The sequence below is a fragment of the Mobula birostris genome, chromosome 12 (genome assembly GCF_030028105.1).
Source record: "Mobula birostris isolate sMobBir1 chromosome 12, sMobBir1.hap1, whole genome shotgun sequence".
NCBI lineage: Eukaryota > Metazoa > Chordata > Chondrichthyes > Myliobatiformes > Myliobatidae > Mobula > Mobula birostris.
In genome coordinates this window covers 45,138,433-45,159,873 of record NC_092381.1, presented here as the reverse complement: position 1 = coordinate 45,159,873, position 21,441 = coordinate 45,138,433, and the positions used below count along the sequence as shown (strand labels likewise).

General features: G+C 40.4%; 1 protein-coding gene across 2 annotated transcripts in view; it reads left to right on the top strand.

Moving 5' to 3' along the window:
• Positions 1-21,441, top strand: part of pomgnt1 (protein O-linked mannose N-acetylglucosaminyltransferase 1 (beta 1,2-)) — an 82,877-nt gene that overhangs the window by 40,422 nt on the left and 21,014 nt on the right. For both annotated transcript variants that reach the window (XM_072273715.1, XM_072273717.1), the window contains exons 9-17: positions 1,433-1,503; positions 2,221-2,296; positions 2,811-2,894; positions 3,196-3,237; positions 7,530-7,588; positions 7,878-7,950; positions 16,061-16,189; positions 20,025-20,150; positions 20,410-20,474. In XM_072273715.1, coding sequence (XP_072129816.1) covers positions 1,433-1,503; positions 2,221-2,296; positions 2,811-2,894; positions 3,196-3,237; positions 7,530-7,588; positions 7,878-7,950; positions 16,061-16,189; positions 20,025-20,150; positions 20,410-20,474 — 725 coding nt within the window. The remainder of the gene's footprint in view (positions 1-1,432; positions 1,504-2,220; positions 2,297-2,810; positions 2,895-3,195; positions 3,238-7,529; positions 7,589-7,877; positions 7,951-16,060; positions 16,190-20,024; positions 20,151-20,409; positions 20,475-21,441) is intronic.

The following is a 21,441-nucleotide window of genomic DNA, read 5'->3' as shown; positions in this document are numbered from 1 at the left end:
CTGTACATTCACCAACAAGATGCTCAGACGGGGAGGCCTCCTTCCCCATGCTTCAGCCAGGTTTGAATCCTGTCTCTCCTGCGTTTTCGGCCGCGGCCATAGCATTGACCCTTAAAGGCGCCGCGCTTAACTGCTTGGCATTTAACTCTTGAATGTGAGAGCTGAAGATCATTGATGGAGTTTCGTAGTCTGTTGTTAAGAGGAAATTTACATGTTAGATTGCAGTGAAAGTAGTTCAAAAGCAGTATATTTTAAGAGGAAAATTTCCAGCAGCCCACAGAGAGTCCGGTGTACACTGGCGCCATCTTGGGTCATCTTAGACTTGATAAGATAAGTTCTGCTGAAGTGTTCTAAATTGATTTGATTATACTTTTGACTGATTTTTAAATCTTCTAGAAGATCTATCTTAATATTTGATTGGCTGAGTGTGTGTGGTCATTTAAGCCATTGATCCAATTCAGTGCTCGAGAATGTTCCCCGTTAATGTGTGTCGACTGATTATTTGACTGAAATTTTTTTTACCATTTCAATCTCCTAAAAAGAAGCTCATTTGGGAATAGGGGAGGAATATGCTGCTCATTTTATGTGTGTTTGGTGAATCATGAGCATGATTTAGAACAACTTGTAACTTTGATGCATCTTTTCCTTTATCTTCCTACACTTTTTCTACCTCTTGTAGATTCTGGAACAATATCTCACAAGCTGAACAACATATCATAGAGTTTGTGAACCATGAAACAAATTCCTGCATCCTACCCCCATTATTTGAAATTACAATAGGGTTTTATCATAGCTTTGCAAAACAAATAGGACTACCTTCCATGGGCACCTTGGTGAGCATGGACAAGTTGGGCTGAAGAACTTTTCTGCATTCCTCTGATAAAATGGAAAAATCTAGGTTTAAAAATCGAGATCTGTATATTTTCTCATGTTTGTTAAAAACTGCGGAGCTCTGTTGCTACAAATGATAATTTCATTGCTTGTATTCTTAATTGGCACGTTTTAAAATAATTCTATTATAAAATATTTGGATGGCATATTGTAAACTGCCAAAGACCTTTTATGTGTTGCTGCATTGGCATTGTTGGTCACAATGCTCTTTGTCCATGCAAACTGGAGGCCAAATGGTTGCTCTGAAGACTGAAACTTTTGTTAGAAGTTATTTTGATGGCATAGTTGAATGATTCTTCTGGTTGGGTCAGATTAACATTTGAGATGTTTCAAGCAGCTGGTCAACTGCAGAGATTGTTTGAAGGATGCCAAAAAGGATTTAAAAATAAAACAATGAATGCTGTTTTGTTGAGAGATGTATTGATTTGTACCTTGATCGCAATTTCAGTTTTATTACAGAACAAATATCACACATATAAATTCTGATATTTTTGTGTAGTGGTCACCAGGATAACACAGAATATTATGTTTATTTTAACAGCTAAAAGATAATAAAGTGTATGATATCCCAGTAGCAGTAATAGCAGGGAACAGGCCTAACTACCTTTACAGGTGAGATTACTTATTGTTAATGTGGTTCATGCAGATGATAATTGAATTGAAAATACATGTATTTAATTTGTTTGTTAATGTTAACATGAGTATTTCAACATATCCTTATTTCATTGTATTGCTATATTAAGAATATATTTCAGAATTCTATGGTTCCTGTCTCATGTACAGGTAGTTGTGTATCATCCTGATCTATGACTATCTAGCTAACAACAGGTCTAGAGATTTCTAACTCTTCCTGTTAAAGGACATTTGACTGAATAGTCAGACTATATATGAATTAGAGAGTACGAAATAGAGACTATCTCAGAGATTATATTCATGAAGATTTAATAAGATGTTGGGAGAATATCTATACTTGGGAGTCACTGATGGGAGGTGTCATTGTTTTTAAAATGTCTCTGGAAAGGCTTTATGCATAACTTTTTTGCAGCTTGGAATGTTTTGCCATGAGAATTGGAGCAATGGAGAAAATCTTGTGGCATTGGAAGTTGAAAAAGATTCTGGTCTATGGGCACACACATAACAGTGGCTGATTTTTGGACTGCCTTCTCTGCAAACCAGGTCCAATTCTAGTTGGTCTAAAATAAAATCCTGAATTTTTTTTTATTTTTGATTTGTTTTAAGTCCCCAAGATTTTAATATATCCAAATATATCTGATTAGGAGAGGTGATAAAATAAACCGCAATTTTGAATGTAGCTTTGCTTTTTTGCAGGATGTTGCGTTCATTACTATCTGCACAGGGTGTGAATCCAGAGAAAATCATTGTTTTCATTGATGGCTACTATGAGGTGAGAATTTACTTTATTCAAAAGAATAAGTGTACATAAATCAAACCCTCTGAAAATGTAATATCCAAATGAACTATTTTTCCTTTTTCTCTATGGCACAGATAAATTTAACTGCATTCTGATTCACCTTTGATTCTTTATGGAGATATTTAGAATATTAATGTTTTTGTAAGTGCAGAGAAAATCTGATTATTATTAGAGAGATAATAAGGATTCTATTGTGCTCATCCTAAAGAGGTGTGAGTAACCAAACTGCTTTATTTATACATGTTTCTACTCTCTCACCTTTGGTTACAATATCTCTTCCAAAGCCAGACCCCAGGTTTAATATCCAAACTGCAGTGTTCAAATATGTTCTTTGTTTTGGTTTGGTATTATTCCGATTGATATTTAATAAAATAAATTATAATATGCTAGACATGGTATTTTCTTCAGGTTTAAAAATAAAATGAAAATTATATAATTTCAAGTAAATCTGTGCTTTAATGTTCGATGTTTCTCTTCCCTCTTTTAGGAGCCAATGGATGTGGTAGAACTCTTTGGCTTGAAAGGTGTTCAGCATACTCCCATTAGTATTAAAAATGCTCGAGTGTCACAGGTAACAGTTTAAAGTTTTAGTAATCTGCTTGCCTTCTCTATTTTCTTTGTCTACTAGCAGTTCAAGTAGAATCCTTTTCCATCAGTGTTTCCTGATTTTAATAGTTCAAAGGACACAAACAATGATGAATTAAAATCTGAACTGCTTGTGCTGCTGAATGAAGACAACTTCATTTACAAAAAGGACCACTGTAACTGTATTTGTTAGTGTTTTTAACTTAATGTATATAAAGAGGATGGGTTTTGTCTATTAACCCTGATCAGCACTTGTATTCCTTTGTAACTTCTTTTTCTCTTCACAGCATTACAAAGCCAGTTTGACAGCCACTTTCAATTTACATCCGGTAAGTAGTGAAACCATTCTGCACAAGATTCTTTTAAAGTGTAAACTACTATGGCCCACTTAGGACTCAATCTTACAGGTAAGTATTGATGATTCCAAATGGAATTTCCAGCATTAATCTATTTAAATGGAATCAAGTTAGGGGGCTTTGTGTGTGTAAAGTCCTGAAGTTACTGACCGATTTGTAATGCAGTTTTCTCCATCACTGGACTCAGTTATCTTGTTCACATTCCTAGGTGTCTCAGATCCTGTGCTAGATTAGACCCCCCTCTCACTGAAATCAATGTGGGCATGTTAATAATAATGTGAAAGAGAGGGCAAAATCTTTTTTTATTTATTATTTGATTTTGTTTGTTTTAAGTGTTTGCAGCAAATGTTTTTAAAAGTATTTTTAAATGTTTGTAGTTTCATCTTTAGTAGTTTTCCAAAAGTTGCACTTAATATTCATTTTTTGCAAATTGACTAAGTTGCTAATTTACAGTACCATTTACTTGCATTTGGCCAATATTCTAAACCTTTCCTATCCATGTACCTCTGCATATGTCTTTAAAAAATTGTAATTGTGCTTGTACTTGCCTCTACCAAAGCCAATATGCACTGTGTTTTGGAGAGAATCTTGCTGCTCAGATTCTATTTAAATCTTTCCCCACTCACCTTTAATCTACACACTTTAATTCCTTATCTGGGAAATACATTCTCATAATTTTATAAGCCTCCATGGTTATCCCTCAACATGATTCATTCCAGGGGAAATGGTCAAATCCTATCCCATCGCTCCTTATAACTCAAACACTCCAGTCTAGGCAACATTCCTGTGAATCCTATTTGTGTTCTCAGGAGCTTGATCATATCCTTCCTCTGGCGTAGCAACCAAAACTGCACAGAGTACTCCCAGTAGAGTCTAACAAATAATTTGTACATTTCTACCAAGACATTCCAACTCCTATACTCAGTGTCTCAGCAGATGAAGATGACAAGCATTCCTTACTCCTTCACTACTTTGTCTACCTGTGCTGCTCTTTTCGGGGAATGAGATGCCAAAAAAAACAACTGTTGGAAGAACTTAGTGGGTTGAGCCAGCATCTAGTTTGGGGGGGTGGGGGTGGTAGTGGGGAAGAGGAGCGAATAGAGTGCAGAGTACTGACTCGAAACGTCACCAATTCCTTCAACCAGAATGAATGTATACGTTTGCACACATACGCACACACTGGTCTCTTGTGTTTCCCGCTGCTGCCACATAACAACAATTGGGAGACCACAGTCAGTGCGGATTGGAAATAACATCTTCTCCTTGCTGACTGTCATCACCTGCAGACCTCAAGGATATGTGCTTAGCCCTCTGTGCTATTCTGTCTATGCCCATGATTGTGTGGCCAGACGCAGCTCAAATGCCATCTATAAATTTACTAATGACACAGCAATTGTTGGCAGAACTTCAGAAGATAATGAGAAGGTGTACAGGAGTGAAGGTGGATCAACTGGTTGAGTGATATTGCAACAACAAACTTGCACTCAAAGTGAGTAAGACCAAGGGATTGATTGTGGACTTTGGGAAGGGGAAGTTGAGCAAACACACCAGTCCTCATCGAGGGATCAGCAGTGGAAAGGGTGAGCAATTTCAAGTTCCTGGGTGTCAACATCTCTGAAGATCTATCCTGGGCCCAACCTATTCATGCAATTACAAAGAAGGCACAACGGTTTATATATTTCATTAGGAATTTTTGGAGATAAAGTTAGTATAATTATTGAAATGTATCACAATATGTGCCAGTACAAGAAAATGCGAAGTCTGAGAAAACTTGGTATATCATGAAAGACTCTCAAAAAATTTCTGCAAATGTTCTGCGAAGTGCATTCTAATTGGTTGCAACACCTTTCTGGTATGGAGGGGCCACTGCACAGGATCGGAAAAAGCTGCAGAAAGTTGCAAACTCAGCCAAGTCCATCATAGGCACTCGCCTCCCTACTGTTGAGATCTTCAAAAGACGAAGCCTCAAAAAGCAACATCTATCATTAAGAACTCACATCAGCCCTCTTCTCATTGCTACCATTACGGAGAAGTACAGGAGCCTGCAGACAGACTCAATATTTTAGAAACAGCTTCTTCTTCTCTGCCATCAGATTTCTGAATGGACAATGAATCCATGTATACTACCTCAATTTCTTTATTTTTTTGCGGTAGTTATTTAGTTTATATGTATATATACTATATGTGTTTGTATGTACATATGTATATGTGTATGTGATCAAGTGCATCTTCAAATTTTGTGGGAGGCTAGAGAAGTAGCAGAGGAGGCCCTTGTGGTGAAATTTGCTTTATCATTAGCCACTGGTGAAGTTCCTGTAGGCTTGAAAGTGGCTTGTGTTGTTTCATTATTTAAAAAGGGTAGCAAGGGTAAACCAGGGGACTACAGGCCAGTCAGGCTGACATCATTGGTGGGAAGTTACTGGAGGGAATTCTGAGGGGGCAGGATCCACCAGCAGGGTCTGACTAGAAGGAGTCAGCAGGACTTTGTGCGTGGAAAGTTGTGCTTGACGGATTTGAGTTTTTTTTTTGAAGAGGTAGCTGAAGAAGGTTCAGAGTAGGGCAGTGGATGTTATCTGTTTGGACTTCAGCAAAATCTTTGACAAGGTCCTCAATGGTAGGCCGTTCTGGAAGGTTAAGTCCAGGCACTAGTAGTTAGATAGATTGAAGGTAGGAGGCAGAGGGTAGTGATTGAAGGTTGTTTCTCTGAATGGAGGCGGTAACTGGTTGTGTGCTGTAGGGGGGTCAGTATTGGGAACTTTGCTATTCATTTCTTAGATAAATGTCTTGTTTCTGAATGCCCAAGGTTTGATCAGTAAGTTTGTGGGTGACATAAAGTTAGGAAGTGTTGCTAAGACCATAAGACACAAGAGCAGATTTAGGCCATTTAGTCCATTGAGTCTGCTCTGCCATTTCATCATGGCTGACTTATCCCTCCCAACCCCATTCTCCTGCCTTTTCCTTGTAACTTTTGATGGGGAAATGGGCTGTGAAGTGGTAAATGGTTTTCAGTATAGATTTCCAAAATGCATTGTAAAGTCAAGTCCTCATAGGACTTGCAGTATGATTGCTAGGGCACTAGGTACTGAAATAGAGGGACTTAGGAGTACAAGTACGCAGTTTATTGAAAGCTGCATCAGAGGTGAATAGGGTAGTGAAAAAGGCATTGGCATGCTGGCTTTATCAGCCAGGACATTATGTTGCAGTTGTATAAACTGTTGGTAAGGCTGCATTTGGATACCATGTACGGTTCTGTTATAGGAAAGATCTGGTTAAACTGGAAGGGGTGCAAAAAGGATTTACAGAAATATTTCTGGGATTAGAGGGTCTGAGTTATAGGGAGAGTTGGCCAGGTTAGATCTTTATCCCTTGGAACATTGGAGAATGAAGGATTATCTTATAAAAGGGTATAAATATTGAGAGGCTTGGGTAAGGTGGATGGTAATAGTCTTTTATCCCCCAAGGAGTGCAAAACCTGGTGCCAAGATTTAGGATGAGAGGGGAAAGATTTAAAATGATGAGGGAGCTTTGTTACATCAAGGATTCCGAGTATATAGAACGAGCTGCCGGAGGAAGCGGTGAGGCAGATACAGTGGTATCATTTAAGAGGCACTTAGATAGGTGCATGGAGGGACAGAAGGTGGGAAACTGGGACTAGCTAAATGTGCACTGTAGTCGGCATGGATTGGTCAGGTCAAAGGGCCTGTTTCTGTGCTGTACCACATTATGACTTAACTGGAGAGGATGTACCTGGGCCTGATTATTGGATATACTTTAACTGTCTTGACTTTTCACCTCCTAGCATTTTGCTCTTATTGTGCTTTACTGTTCATCAAAATAGAAATGTCACATCCTCCTTCCATCTTAATAAATAGATTGAGCATGCTTCCCTCATATAGAAATAATTAATTGCCTGTGTATTTTTCCAGGGCTGTGATTTGGCTTACTACTGTATTAACAAACATTATTTTTTCAGTAAATAAAAATTGCAGATGTTGGAAATGAGAAATAAGAACAAAAATTGCTAGAAATGCTACAGGCAAGGCAGACCATCTGGTCTTTGAGTTGAAGTGTTCTCTTACCACAGATGCTTTCTGACCTGCAGAGGGTTTCTAGCACTTTCTGCTTTTGATCTTATCAGTCCTGGATGATTGATATTTGACATGTTTCTGTTCTTTGGTAGTGGTTAAAACACTACCTTTTAATATTTTTTAATTAATTTGCCATTGCATAATATTCTCCTGTTTATTTTTTGTATGGTATCTTAGGATGCAAAGTTTACTGTGGTACTTGAGGACGACTTGGATATCTCAGTGGATTTTTTCAGGTGAGTACAAAAATTTTTCCTGTTTCAAATGGGAAACAATGTAAGTTAGTTTTGTAAGGGATTGATTTACTTTAAGAAACATTTCCTGATGTGTTTTTAAATTCATATAAAAAAGTTTCAAAATCTTTGTGCATAACACCCAATTGATTAAAGAATGTATTCTAGCCAATGATTATTCTGTGGAAAATTTCTTGCTAGTTATAATTGTCGTTTATAAATTTGGTGCAAGATTGGGTCAAGTCCTTGTTATTCATAATTGGCAAGTACTCTGGAATCTGTTTTCTTCTAGTTTTCTCAGCCAAACAATCCATTTACTTGAAGAAGATGAAAGTTTGTATTGCATATCTGCTTGGAATGATCAGGTAAACTGCATCTGGTTGAGTTCTAGTTTAACTAGATTGTGTGCACATTTGAATTGAAAGATTTGTTTTGCATCTGAAGGGTGTGAAAACTCCTGACACTGCCAGGTGAATGCCAAGTTTAATCTATCTCTGGAGAAATTCTTCATTTTAATTGGAAGTCTAAATTCTAAATGTTCATGAGGTGCTGGATAAATGTCCTTCCTTCAAATTCAGTATAAGGCCATGTAAACCAAGCAAGTTCCGTATGTTCTTGCTCCATTCTAAAAGGGAGAAACCATTTATTTTCTGTCACTTTTTTGTATCCACAAAAATCTGGGACATTGTAAATATGAAGCAAGAGAAGGGTAACCTCAGATTTTGTGGTCACCCAGATGATTAGCCTAAGTGTTCTTCCAAATCCCATGTAAAAGACTAAAGTGTTGCTCCTGTATCTGGAATAATTCCCCATCAAAATGGTGGTTCAGAAATTAAAAGAATGGGTATTTGGGCAAGGAGTTGGCATTTCAACTCCTCTACTTTATTAAGAATTTGCATAGGTTCAGCATGTCACCAAAAACTTTGATAGACTTTTATCGATGTACAGTGGAGAGTATCCAAAATGGCTACATCTCCTGGTATGGAATTATCAATGCCCGGGAATGAAGAAGACTACAGAAAGTAGTGGATACATCCCAGTCCATCACTGGCCTTCCCGTATGGAGTACTGCTACAAAAAAAGAAAGAACCCATCATCAAAGACCCCTACCATCCAGGCCATGCTGTCTTGCTACTACCATTGGGCAGGAGTTACAGAAGCCGTGGGTCCCACAGTGTTTCCATAAATTCTATGGTATTTATTTACTTTCCCTGTAATTTCCTGCAAGAAAATAAATCTCAAGATAGCATATGTTAACATACTTTGATAATAAGTTTACTTTGAACTTTTGATCAAACTACAGAAAAACATATATAAATAAAAGATAAATTTTCTGTTGTATGTCCTTTATAATTCCATTCTTTGATCTCACTACCTTCCTTCTCAGTGAAGGACATGAAAGTAAAGATGATCATTTCACTGTGCAGTACAATTCCCGTTTGATCTCCCAATGCTGCTTCTGCTGTATTTGTAGCTTTGAAACACTACCTAATTTCCCAGTGGCCACACATTTTAATTCCACATCCCATTCCCATTCTGATATGTCTATCCATGGCCTCCTCTACTGTAAAGATGAAGCCACACTTGGGTTGGAGGAACAACACTGTATATTCTGTCTGGGTAGCCTCCAACCTGATGGCATGAACATTGACTTCTCTAACTTCCGCTAATGCCCCACCTCCCCCTCGTACTCCATCCATTATTTATTTATTTATATACACACATTCTTTTTCTCTCTGTCCTTTTTCTCCCTCTGTCCTTCTCACTATACCCCTTGCCCATCCTCTGGGTTTTCCCCCCCTCCCCCTTTTCCTTCTCCCTAGGCCTCCTGTCCCATGATCCTCTCATATCCCTTTTGCCAATCACCTGTCCAGCTCTTGGCTCCATCCCTCCCCCTCCTGTCTTCTCCTATCATTTCAGATCTCCCCCTCCCCCTCCCCCTCCCACTTACAAATCTCTTACTAGCTCTTCCTTCAGTTAGTCCTGACGAAGGGTCTCGGCCCGAAACGTCGACTGTACCTCTTTCTATAGACGCTGCCTGGCCTGCTGCGTTCACTAGCAACTTTGATGTGTGTTGCCGAATTTATCTATCACCTCTTCATCTGCAACACTTGCAGCTCCACTTAATTTGCTATATATTCTGCATTGAACTGCTGCTGCTGTTAACAAATTTCACGTCACACGCCAGTGATAATAAATCTGATTCTGATTCTGAATTTGGTTTTGAGCTTCAGTTTGCTAGCTGACATTATCTAAGTGAAAACTATTTGCAACAGTTTCTCCCATTTTCCATCCTTCTACAACCCAAAATGTTCAACGTGACTTTGATAAAAGTTCCCCTTTCTCATTACAGGTGTATTTTTCCTGCGTCCTTTGCATATTTGCTATGCCTGATTTTCCCACGATTTCCCCGTTTGATTTCAGACAGACATATTTCCCTCATTTCTGCTTCGCCATAACTAATTCCTCTTTTACCCTCCTATAGCCTTTGTGTGTGACAGTGGGTGCGTTCTTCTCTATTCATTCCAATTGTTCAAGTCTCTAGACTGCTCTTGCTCAATTCCGTCCTGATTTGTAAGCAGCGTCTCTCCTAATGACTTCCCTTTCCACACCTATAACACTGTACCATGCTTCCTGTAAGGAGAGAGTCGTGTTTTCTGTCTCCTTTCTTTTGGTTTGAGTTTCAGCATTCACATGTGGGAATGAAAGGACAAAGCTGCATTTAAATGCCATGATGGCCTGTGACTTGGATGGAATTGCAGATGTTACCATTCATGTGCATCAGCTATGTTCGTCCTTGTTGATAGTGATTTTTTTTTAAATGGTGGAAGCTTTCATAGAAATTTGAATTGATAGAGCGCATTGAATAGAACAGTGCATACAAGAATCAGATTATGTTGCTGCAGTGGGGAATAAATGAATAGGCAGTGGTTCAGTTGACATCAACCAAGCTGCTTTGTCTTAGATTGCTGAGCATGTGGATTGTTATTGGCATTGCACTCATCAGGCAGGAGGAGAGTATTTTGCCCACATGTGTGCCTTGAAGATGCTTGGAAGGCTATGCAGGCCAGAAGGTTCAGTAACTACTGGTCTTCTAATTGCAGTATTGGTAGCTTGTTCAGCTAGTCTCTGGCTCCTCGGGGAGATTTGGTGATGGTAATGATGTCAAATGCAAGGGGAGATGGTATCTCTCTTACCTGGCACTCCTGGGGTTCACATGGTTACCTGTCAGCTGGGACATGAATATGACCAGATATAGCTGCATGCACCCAGGGATTGCTTCATTTTTCTGAGGGGCTGTATGTAAAGTTCAATTTCTAAACTTGTAATGGAGGAAACAACAGAAGACCGATGTTTGTAGCACATTATGTTTGAATGCTCTGAGATATATTCTGCAGTTGAATATTGAGGATCTCTACCACTCATCCCAAAATCTCTTTAACTCACTACTGTCAGAAGGGAAGTTCAAGAGCATCAGGACTAGGACTGCTAGACTGGGTAACATTCTGCGTATCAGTTCCCCGGGAGATGTTGGATTGTGCATAATTGGGTATTTGACAAGGGCCAATAAAACGAAGTTAGTTTTAAGTGGAGTGGTCATTGTGTGAGTGTGCCAGTGTTAAGAGTGGGGAGTTCAGGCTTTGGCTCGTAGAGGCTTTGGTGAGGAGAGGTGGAGGCCACAGGTAGATTTTTTTCATTTATTTTTTCTTTCTTTCTTTATTGCACAGTTAGAGCAGTGGGGGTGTCAGACAGGAGAGTGGAATGCTTCTCTTGCAAGATGATGGAAGGGAGGGAGACCTCCAATATCATTGATGACTGCACCTGCAAGAATGTGTGTGTGTGTGTGTGTGTGTGTGTCTGTGTCTGTCTGTCTGTCTGGATGTGCGTGTCTGTGTCATTAACAGAGGGGTCTATGGGCCCCAGATTGGGAACCCCTGTTCTAAAGGGGAGATGAGGCTATCACGGCTGACAAGGGAAGTAAAACACAGCATTAAATCAAGAGAGAGACCATATAATATGGCAAAAATTAGTGGGGCGTTATGTTATTGAATTGGGAGACTGAATTCGTGGCTAAGGAGCCAGTTTTGCAGATGATATGAAGATGGGTGGAGTGGCATGTAGTGTTGAGGAAGCAAGAAGTCTGAAGAAGTACTTAGAATAGGCAAAGAAGTGGCAGATGGAATATAGTGTAGGGAAGTTTATGGTCATAGAAGAAATAAAGGTGCAGACTATTTTCAAATGAGGGAGAAAATTAAAAAGAAACCGTTGTACAAAGGGACTTAGAAGTCTTCGAGCAGGATTCCCTAATGGTTAACACTACAGGTAGAGTTGGTGTAAGAAAAGCAAATGCAATGTTAGCATTTATATTGATGGGATTAGAATATAAAAGCAAGGATGTATTGTTGAGGCTTTATAAGGCATTGTGAGCAGTTTTCAGCCCCTTTTCTAAGAAGAAGTGTGGTGGCATTGAAGGGAGTACAGAGCAAATTCATAAGAATGATTCTGGGAATGAAAGAGTTAATGTATGAGGGGCGTTTGATGGCTCTGGGCTTGTACTTGCCATCAAATATTGAATGGCTTAGATAGAGTGGATGTGGAGAGGATGTTTCCTATTGTGGGGGGAGTCTAGGACCAGAGAGCACAGCCTCAGTATAGAGGGATGTCCATTTAGAAAAGAGATAAGGAATTTCTTTACCAGAGGATAGTGAATTTGTGGAACTCATTGCCACAGATGACAGTGGAGGCTAAGTCATTGGGCATATTTAAAGTGGAAGTGGATTGGTTCTTGATTAGTGATGGTGTCAAAGGTTACGGGAAGAAGGCAAGAATGACGTTGAGGGGATAACATCAGCCATGTTGGAATGGCAGAGCAGATTCGAAGGACTGAATGGCCTTATGGTAACAGCTACTTCCCTCAGGTTCTGAGACTAATGAATACCCTACAACAACTGAGGTCTTGTCACTAGGACTGGGAGCTGTTCACTCGTGCAGCATACTACATTCACTTTGAATTATATTTCATTAACTTAATATTTTATTTAATGTGCTGTGTGTAATATGTTTTGTGGGTGCACCAAGGTGCAGAGGAATGTTATTCCTTGTGTTCATATGTATGTAGTCAGTGGACAATAAACTTGAACTTGAAATTATTGTTCCAGGATCCGGAATATTATTCCTTTTGTGCTGGGTATTGCTTCAGCCACAAATAGATATTCAGAATCAGAAACAGGTTGATTAAAATTGGCATGTGTTGTGAAATTTGTTGATTTGTGACAGCAGTACAGTGGAAGAAAAATGTTATTCTAAGTTACAATAAAAATAAATACTGCGAAAAAAAAGGGATAACAAGATAGGATTCATGGATCATTCAGAAGTCTGATGGCGGGGGGAGAAACTGTTCCTAAATCACCTTTGGTGAGTCCTCTGGCTTCAGTTACTCCTACCTGATGGTAGTTATGAGAAGACAGTATGTCCCAAGTGGTGAGGGTCCTTAATAATGGTTGCTGCCTTCCTGAGACACTGCCTTTGAAGATATCCTCATTGGTGGGGAGGGTTGTGTCTGTGGTTGAGCTGGATGAGTGTCCAACCCACTGCAGCCACTTTCAGTCTTGCGCATTGGAGCTTCCTTACTAGGCGGTGATTAACCAGTCAGAATACTCTCCACGTTTCGATATGTATACTCTGTATGCATTTGCTGGAGTCTTTAGTGACATACCAATCTCTTAAAACTTTTGCCAACCAGCTGGTGGGAATATTCAAGGACATGGTTCAATTTCTCACTGCTGCGATAGAAGGTTCCCACCATCTTCGATCATGCTAGTGCCCAAGAGGAGCAGGGTGAGCTATTCAATGACTATCTACCGGTGGCACTTGCATCTACTGACCTGAAGTGCTTTGGAAGGTTGGTCATGGCTCGAATTAAACTCCTACCTAAACAAGGACCTGGACCTGCAATTTACCTATTGCCATAATAGGTTCATAGTGGATGCAAGTGTTAGTGCATGGCCAAGTGGTTAAGGTGTTTGTCTAGTGATTTGAAGGTCGCTAGTGCGAGCCTTGGCTGAGGCAGCGTGTGTACCCTTGAGCAAGGCACTTAACCACACATTGCTCTGCGATGACACCGGTGTCAAGCTGTATGGGTCCTAATGCCCTTCCCTTGGACAACATTGGTGGCGTGGAGAGGGGAGACTTGCAGCATGGGCAACTGCTGGTCTTCCATACAGGCCTGCGACCTGGAAACCTTCCAGTGTGCAAATCCATGGTCTCATGAGACTAATGGTTGCCTATAAGTGGATGCAATCTCACTGGCTCTCCATTAGATCACCTGGACAATAAGTAATACCTACGTCCGGCTGCTGTTTATTGATTACAGCTCAGTGTTCAACACAATCATACCCTCGGCTCTAATCAACAAGCTCCAAAATCTGAGCCCCTGTACCTGCCTCTACAACTGGATCCTTGACTTCCTCACCAGGAGACCACAATCTATGCGGATTAGAAAGAACATCTCCTCGCTGACAGTCTACATGGGCACATCTCAAAGATGCGTGCTTAGCCCACTGCTGTACTCTTTCTGCACACACAACTTTGAGGTTCGGCACAGCTCAACCACTATCTGTACATTTGCTGACAACACAAATATTGTTGGCAGAATTTCACATGGTGACCAGGAGGCATACTGGTGTGAGATAGATCAGCTGGTTGAGTGGTGTTGCAACAAAGGCTTTGCTCTCAACAACAGTAAAATCAAGGAATTGATTGTGGACTTCAGGAAGTTGAGGGAACACACCTCAGTCATCATTGAAGGATCAGCAGTGGAAAGGGTGAGCAGTTTAAAGTTCCTGGGTGTCATCTTTGCTGAAGATCTATCCTGGGCCCAACAATTACAAAGAATGCTTGATGCAATTACAAGGCGGCATGACAGGGTCTATATTTCATTAAAAAGTTGAGGAGGCTTGGTATGTCACCAAAGACACTTGCAAATTTCTACAGATGTGCCATGGAGAGCATTCTAGCTGGTTGCATCTCCATCTGTTATTGAGGTACCACTGTAATGGAGCAGAAACAGCTGCAGAAATTTGAAAACTCAGCCAGCTCTATCATCGGCACTAGCTTCCCCAGTATTGAGGAAGCCTTCAAAAAGCAATGCCTCAAAAAGGTGGCATTCATCATTAAGGACTCCCACCACCCAGACGTGCCCTCTTATTGCTTTCATCAATAAGGAGGTATAGGACTGCCTGAAGACACTCATTCAGCACTTCAGGAACTGTTAATTCCCCTCTTCCATCAGATTTTTGAATGGACAATCAATCCATGAACACTACCTTATTTTATTTATATTTATTATAATGTATAGTTTTTTTTGTTACTGTGTTTTGCACTGTACTGATGTCGCAAAACAACAAATTTCATGGGATATGCCAGTGGTATTAAACTTGATTCTGATTCATATGAAGTATCGCCATTGGTGTACCTTCTTTGTGAGTGCATCAATATGTCGGGCACAGGAGAGAGTCTGTGAGATATTAATGACCAGAAACTTGAAGCTGCTCACCTTTTCCACTACTGACTCCTCAATGGGTTATGTTCTCCAAATTTCCCCCTGCTAAAGTCCCATTGACTTTAGGTTTACCAGATTTCCATTATGCTGCACATACAACCTTGAATTCAGCTGTTCTGATTCACATTTGGACTAATTTTCGGTTTTCTGGTGGAGCCAGATCATGTAAAATTGGTTGATAAATGATACTTGATAGAAGTGTCAATGGTCATTAAATGGATAGATAGTATAGTATTTAGGTATACTTGAAAAGAGAAAAGTAAATGCTGGAAATTTGTAATAAAAGCAGAGAATATGGTAGTGGATGTGCTGTTACTGCTGATTATTTTAGCTGTATTGGATTTGTGGACAACACATACCAGGACCAGTATTCATATTCAGCATGGTAGTTTGGGTAGAGGAATGGCAAGTCTTAGACCAGCATGGCCGAGTATTTTTATTTTCCATAACATTCAAGTAATTTTGATGTCATTTGAGTCATGTATAGTGGATCAGATTAGCATCTGTTATGGAGAGGATCATAGAAGTGGGGGGGGACGGATTGTGTACTTGGGTTTTTGACTCAAAATGATGGTTGCTACGTTTCGTGTGTTCAGCTGCTCTACTTGTATTAGGGAATCACTGCCTCTTTATTAGACGTCTTTTCCATTGAAGTGTTTGTTCTAAATGACAATATTAAATTAAAATTTGTGATAATTTAACAGTGTTTGTAAAGGTAAATGGAGAAAGTTACCTTCTGTTTTAAAGCATTTTGATACATGTATGTTCTTACTGTATGGTTGATTTTCTTTCTGCTCTACAGATTATCTGTGAATGATGCTGTTATCAGATCAGCATTGCTTGTTGATTACTTGCTGTTCTCCATGGTTGAGAATGAGTGATACTTTGTTAATGACTTTGTGTGTAAACCTTAGGGCTATGAGCACACAGCAGAGGACATTGCTTTACTCTATCGAGTGGAGAGTATGCCAGGGCTTGGATGGGTTCTAAAGAAGAGCCTTTATAAAGATGAGCTGGAGCCAAAGTGGCCAACACCAGAAAAGGTAAGGTTGTTTTAATTCCTAGTCCATTGATTCAATGTTTTTTCCTATGTGTTATTCTAACAGCTGTTTTCATTTTTCCATAATGATCACTTTGAGTGCATCAGTGTGACAATATTTTGTACTTTCCCCTCTCTCTTTTCACATTTTTTTTCTTGCCAGGAATTGTAGAAAAAGTATCTTAAATACGTATGCTATCTTTCCTTTTGGATTTTTATGCATTAGTGGAACTGTACAGTAAGTATTTACAGACAAATTATTTTAATTTGTTATGGGGATGAGAGAGATGAAGTCCAGGAAAAAAAAAGCAGAAATACCATGTCCTACTTTCTCTTTCTCCTTTCAATTCCTTTTGCCTTTGCAGTAAGGCATCTCTTCCGAGAATGATCCTTTAAATGGATTTTTTGTCTTCAGTGGTCAATGTACTTGAGTTTAGACTATCGGACAACTATTTTCTCTCCTACCTGCGGCCAGATCATTTGCTTTGTACAGCTAAGGAAAAGTTAAAAGAAACCATAATAATTTAGTGGGCTGAGTATCAGACACCACATAATGTATGTACGGAAGAAGGCGGTGTTCCTCGAGGGGAAGGGGAGGCAGAGTGTTGCTCTCAGGTTGCTGGCAGCCATCGTAAAGCACCAGCATATGACGATCACAGAGAGAGCTGGAGACAGCAAGTCTCAAGAATGAGGCGGTCGTGCTGCACCAGCATTGTACCACCATGGGGGAAGCTCCTCGTTCAGCACTGACCCAGGTCAAAGTGCTAGAGGGCTACGAAGATAGCCGGTCAGCTAGTGAAGGTGGAGCAATTGGAGGCTGCCCGACGGGCTGACTGGCAAACGGATTCTATTAAGGTTTGAGCCTTGTTGCTGCAGGGAGATGATCCAAACATGCTGATTGGGGATTGGGATATCTGGCTAAATGGTGAGGATGGAGGAATCAGAAACAGATTTATTATCACCGGCATGTGACGTGAAATTTGTTAACTTAGCAGCAGCAGTTCAATGCAATACATAATCTAGCAGAGACAAAATAATAATAATAAACAAGTAAATCAATTATGTATATTGAATAGATTTTAAAAAGTCCAAAAACGGAAATACTGTATATTTAAAAAAAAAGTGAGGTAGCGTCCAAAGATTCAATGTCCATTTAGGAATTGGATGACAGAGGGGAAGAAGCTGTTCCTGAATAACTGAGTATGTACCTTCAGGCTTCTGTACCTCCTACCTGATGGTAACAATGAGAAAAGGCCATGCTCTGGGTACTGGAGGTCCTTAATAATGGATGCTGCCTTTATGAGACACCGCTCCCTGAAGATGTCCTGGGTACTTTGTAGGCTAGTACCCAAGATGGAGCTGACTAGGTTTACAACCTTCTGCGGCTTCTTTCGGTCCTGTGCAGTAGCCCCTCCAAACAGACAGTGATGCAGCCTGTCAGAATGCTCTCCACGGTACAACTATAGAAATTTTTGAGAGTATTTCTTGATATGCCAAGTCTCTTCAAACTCCTAATGAAGTATAGCCGCTGTCTTGCCTTCTTTATAACTCCATCAATATGTTGGGACCAGGTTAGATCCTCAGAGGTCTTGACACCCAGGAGCTGCTCACTCTCTCCACTTCTGATCCCTCTGAGGATTGGCATGTGTTCCTTCTTCATACCCTTCCTGAAGTCCACAATCAGCTCTTTTGTCTTACTGACGTTGAGTCCCAGGTTGTTGTTGCGGCAACACTCCACTAGTTGGCATATCTCACTCCTGTACACCCTCTCGTCACCACCTCAGATTCTACCAACAATAGTTGTATAGTCAGCAAAGTTATAGATGGTACTTGAGCTGTGCCTAGCCACACAGTTGTGTGTATACAGAGGGTAGAGCAGCGGGCTAAGCACACACCCCTGAGGTGCGCCAATGTTGATCGTCAGCGTGGAGGATATGTTATCACCAATCTGCACAGATTGTTGTCTTCCAGTTAGGAAATCGAGGATCTAATTGCAGAGGGAGGTACAGAGGCCCAGGTTCTGCAACTTCTCAAACAGAGCAGAGGTTGTATGATTCTCTCTGTACAGCTCAGATCTATGACCACATGATCCCATACCCAGCATAGGGTCCCTGGGAAATGTCAGAGGAATACTACAGTAGGCCCTTCCAAGGCGACAGAGATCAGGGGGTTCTCCCCTAAGGAACTAGAGGGGTTGGCGGATAGGTACAAGCAGAAGCTGGGAAGGCCTCTGGCTACGTGTTTCTTGAGGATATGGATGATAGGGGTACTGGAGTGAGTCTATCTAATAGAAAGAAGGGCGCCTTAGGGGGTCTGTTGTTCCAACATGTAATCAACAACACCCACAGAATGCTGCTCGCTCCCTGTAAGTGTAAATAAATCCTTATGGGATTGGGTGGCAGTGTCGGTCAAGGTCAGATACCCTTCCCGCCTTGAGTAGGATTTAAAGCCCTTGGCAGAGTGAAACACAGAAGAGAAAGGGACCAGGGCTCTTTGCCAGTGGTTTTGTGTTTTCTATGTAGTTTAGTGGGGTGCTTGTGGGGGTTATAGTGGCCTGTGGGCTGACTAGTCATGGTGTTGTATCTTTTGAGGGGTGAAATGTAATGTAAAGGATAAACTTGCCTACTGATAGAAGGCTGCTTCCACGGTGCCGGTCGCTGATTGACCCATTTGAAAGATGTGGGAGCTCTCTCCCATTAACTGGCTCTCACGCTATAGCACCAACTTCTGGTTTCAGGCACCCCAACAGTATAAGAATAGTGCGTGCCAGACATTCTGACTCTTGGCTAGGGTCTGGCTCCCTTCAGGCTGGGTCGCGACCAGGGCTGATGAGCCACTGGGAAAGTGCTGCAGATATAAGGGCCCCAGAACAGAGACAGACAGTTAGTTATAGTGTTATAGTTGTGAAACTTGAGGGGCTTAACAAAGTTCCTGTTTGAGTTAGAAATGTTATTGACTGTTTAGTGTTGCAGTTTTGTTATAAGTACTTGTTTGACTTAGATGTTTGGTTGAGTGTTTCACTGATGGTTTGTAAATAAATAGTTATTGTACTTACTCACAATCAGTATCTTCTATTCCATTGACCGAATCCGCAAATCTGCTTCTGCGAAACAAAGTCTTAGTTTTTAAAATGAGTGAGATCCATGTTCATTCTCATAGATGGCAAATTTTTAATAGAAACATGAATATTTATGAAATTCTAATAACATATAGTAATCATACATTAGATAAATGTCAAGAACAGGGGCCAACTTGTCAAGTCTGTGCTATAGGGAATTGCTGTGTATACCTGCTTGAACCAGAATGTTTGTGACATTGACATCTTGCCAAGTGTGGATGAATATACTGACAATTGTTGCCCAAATCAAAGACACTGCAAATTATTAACACAGTAAGTGCCACTGATGTTATCTGGGAAGTTTAAAAAAATCGATGGACAGCAACTCATTTACTTCCAAGTGGTTTTATCAACACTTTATTTTGATAAGAGATGTCAGCACAATTGCTTTGAGTTAAATACTTTTTTTTACATATTTAAACACTCCATTTGAAGAAATATTTTAAAAAATGTCTTCATACTATCATGCATTGCACAGTAGTTCTATGAGATAAGAATTTATTTTCTATTTACCAAAGAAAATTTCAGAGTTTATCATGGTCATGGTGAATACACCCTTAATGTGCATAGTATACAAACTTGGCATTGAACCAGGATCAGGAGCATCATGCAGGCTGAGTGTATTGTTTTGGACAAGAGAAGTAAATAAAAATGCAGCTATATACCCTCATATTTACTTTAAAGAAGATTATCTGGGTTTTAACTTCTGACTTCTTCACAGCTCTGGGACTGGGACATGTGGGTGAGAATGCCTGAGCAAAGGAAAGGTCGGGAGTGTATTATCCCAGATGTATCCAGATCGTACCATTTTGGCATCGTTGGACTCAATATGAATGGGTATTTTCATGTAAGTATTAGGTGGTTGTATTAATATAAAGCTGCTCTGATGGGATGATTTAGGGTTGATCAAACCAGTTTAGTTACAGTGATAAACAGCTGATGTGTGCTGTGACCTTTCTGGTTGGCTTTTGTATAGTCAGCAGTAATGTCAATAGCTGAATAATTGGTGATTAGGGCTTAATTTTAATCTGCTTTAATTTGAGTTGTAATGTTTTGTCGTTCTGAAATAACACATTTTATGTAATTCACTTTTTTTCCTTTTGTAGGAAGCTTATTTCAAGAAACACAAGCTCAACACTGTTCCAAATGTGCAGCTCAAAAACGTAGATAGGTATCTTGTACTTTTATCCATCTGTGGCTCTTTCGATATCTCATTCTGTCCCAAATAGAAACATAGGAAACCTACAGGCCCTTCAGCCCACAAAGTTGTGCTGAACATGTCCCTACCTTAGAAATTACTAGGCTTACCTTTAGCCCTCTATTTTTCTAAGCTCCATGTACCTATCTAATTGTCTCTTAAAAGACCCTATCGTATCCCCCTCTACCACCGTTGCCGGCAGCCCATTCCACGCACTCACCACCCTCTGAGTAAAAAAACCTAGCCCTGACATCTCCTCTGTACCTACTCCCCATCACCATAAACCTGTGTCCTCTTGTGGCAACCCTTTCAGCCCTGGGAAAAAGCCTATGACTATCCACACGATCAATGCCTTTCATCATCTTATACACCTCTATCAGGTCACCTCTCACCCTCCGTCGCTCCAAGGAGAAAAATCCGAGTTCACTCAACCTATTCTCATAAGGCATGCTCCCCAATCCAGACAACATCCCTGTAGTTCTCCTCTGCACCCTTTCTATGGCTTCCACATCCTTTCTGTAGTGAGGCGACCAGAGCTGAGCACAGTACTCCAAGTGGGGTCTGACCAGGGTCCTATAGAGCTGCAACATTACCTCTCGACTCCTAAATTCAATTCCATAATTGATGAAGGCCAATACACTGTACGCCGCCTTAACCATAGAGTCAACCTGCGCAGCTGTTTTGAGCGTCCTATGGACTCGGATCCCAAGGGCCCTCTGATCCTCCACACTTCCAAGAGTCTTACCATTAATACTATATTCTGCCATCATATTTGACCTACCAAAATGAACCACTTCACACTTATCTGGGTTGAACTCCATCTGCCACTTCTCAGCCTAATTTTGCATCCTATCAATGTCCCGCTGTAACCTCTGATGGCCTTCCACACTATCCACAACACCTCCAACCTTTGTGTCATCAGCAAACTTACTAACCCATC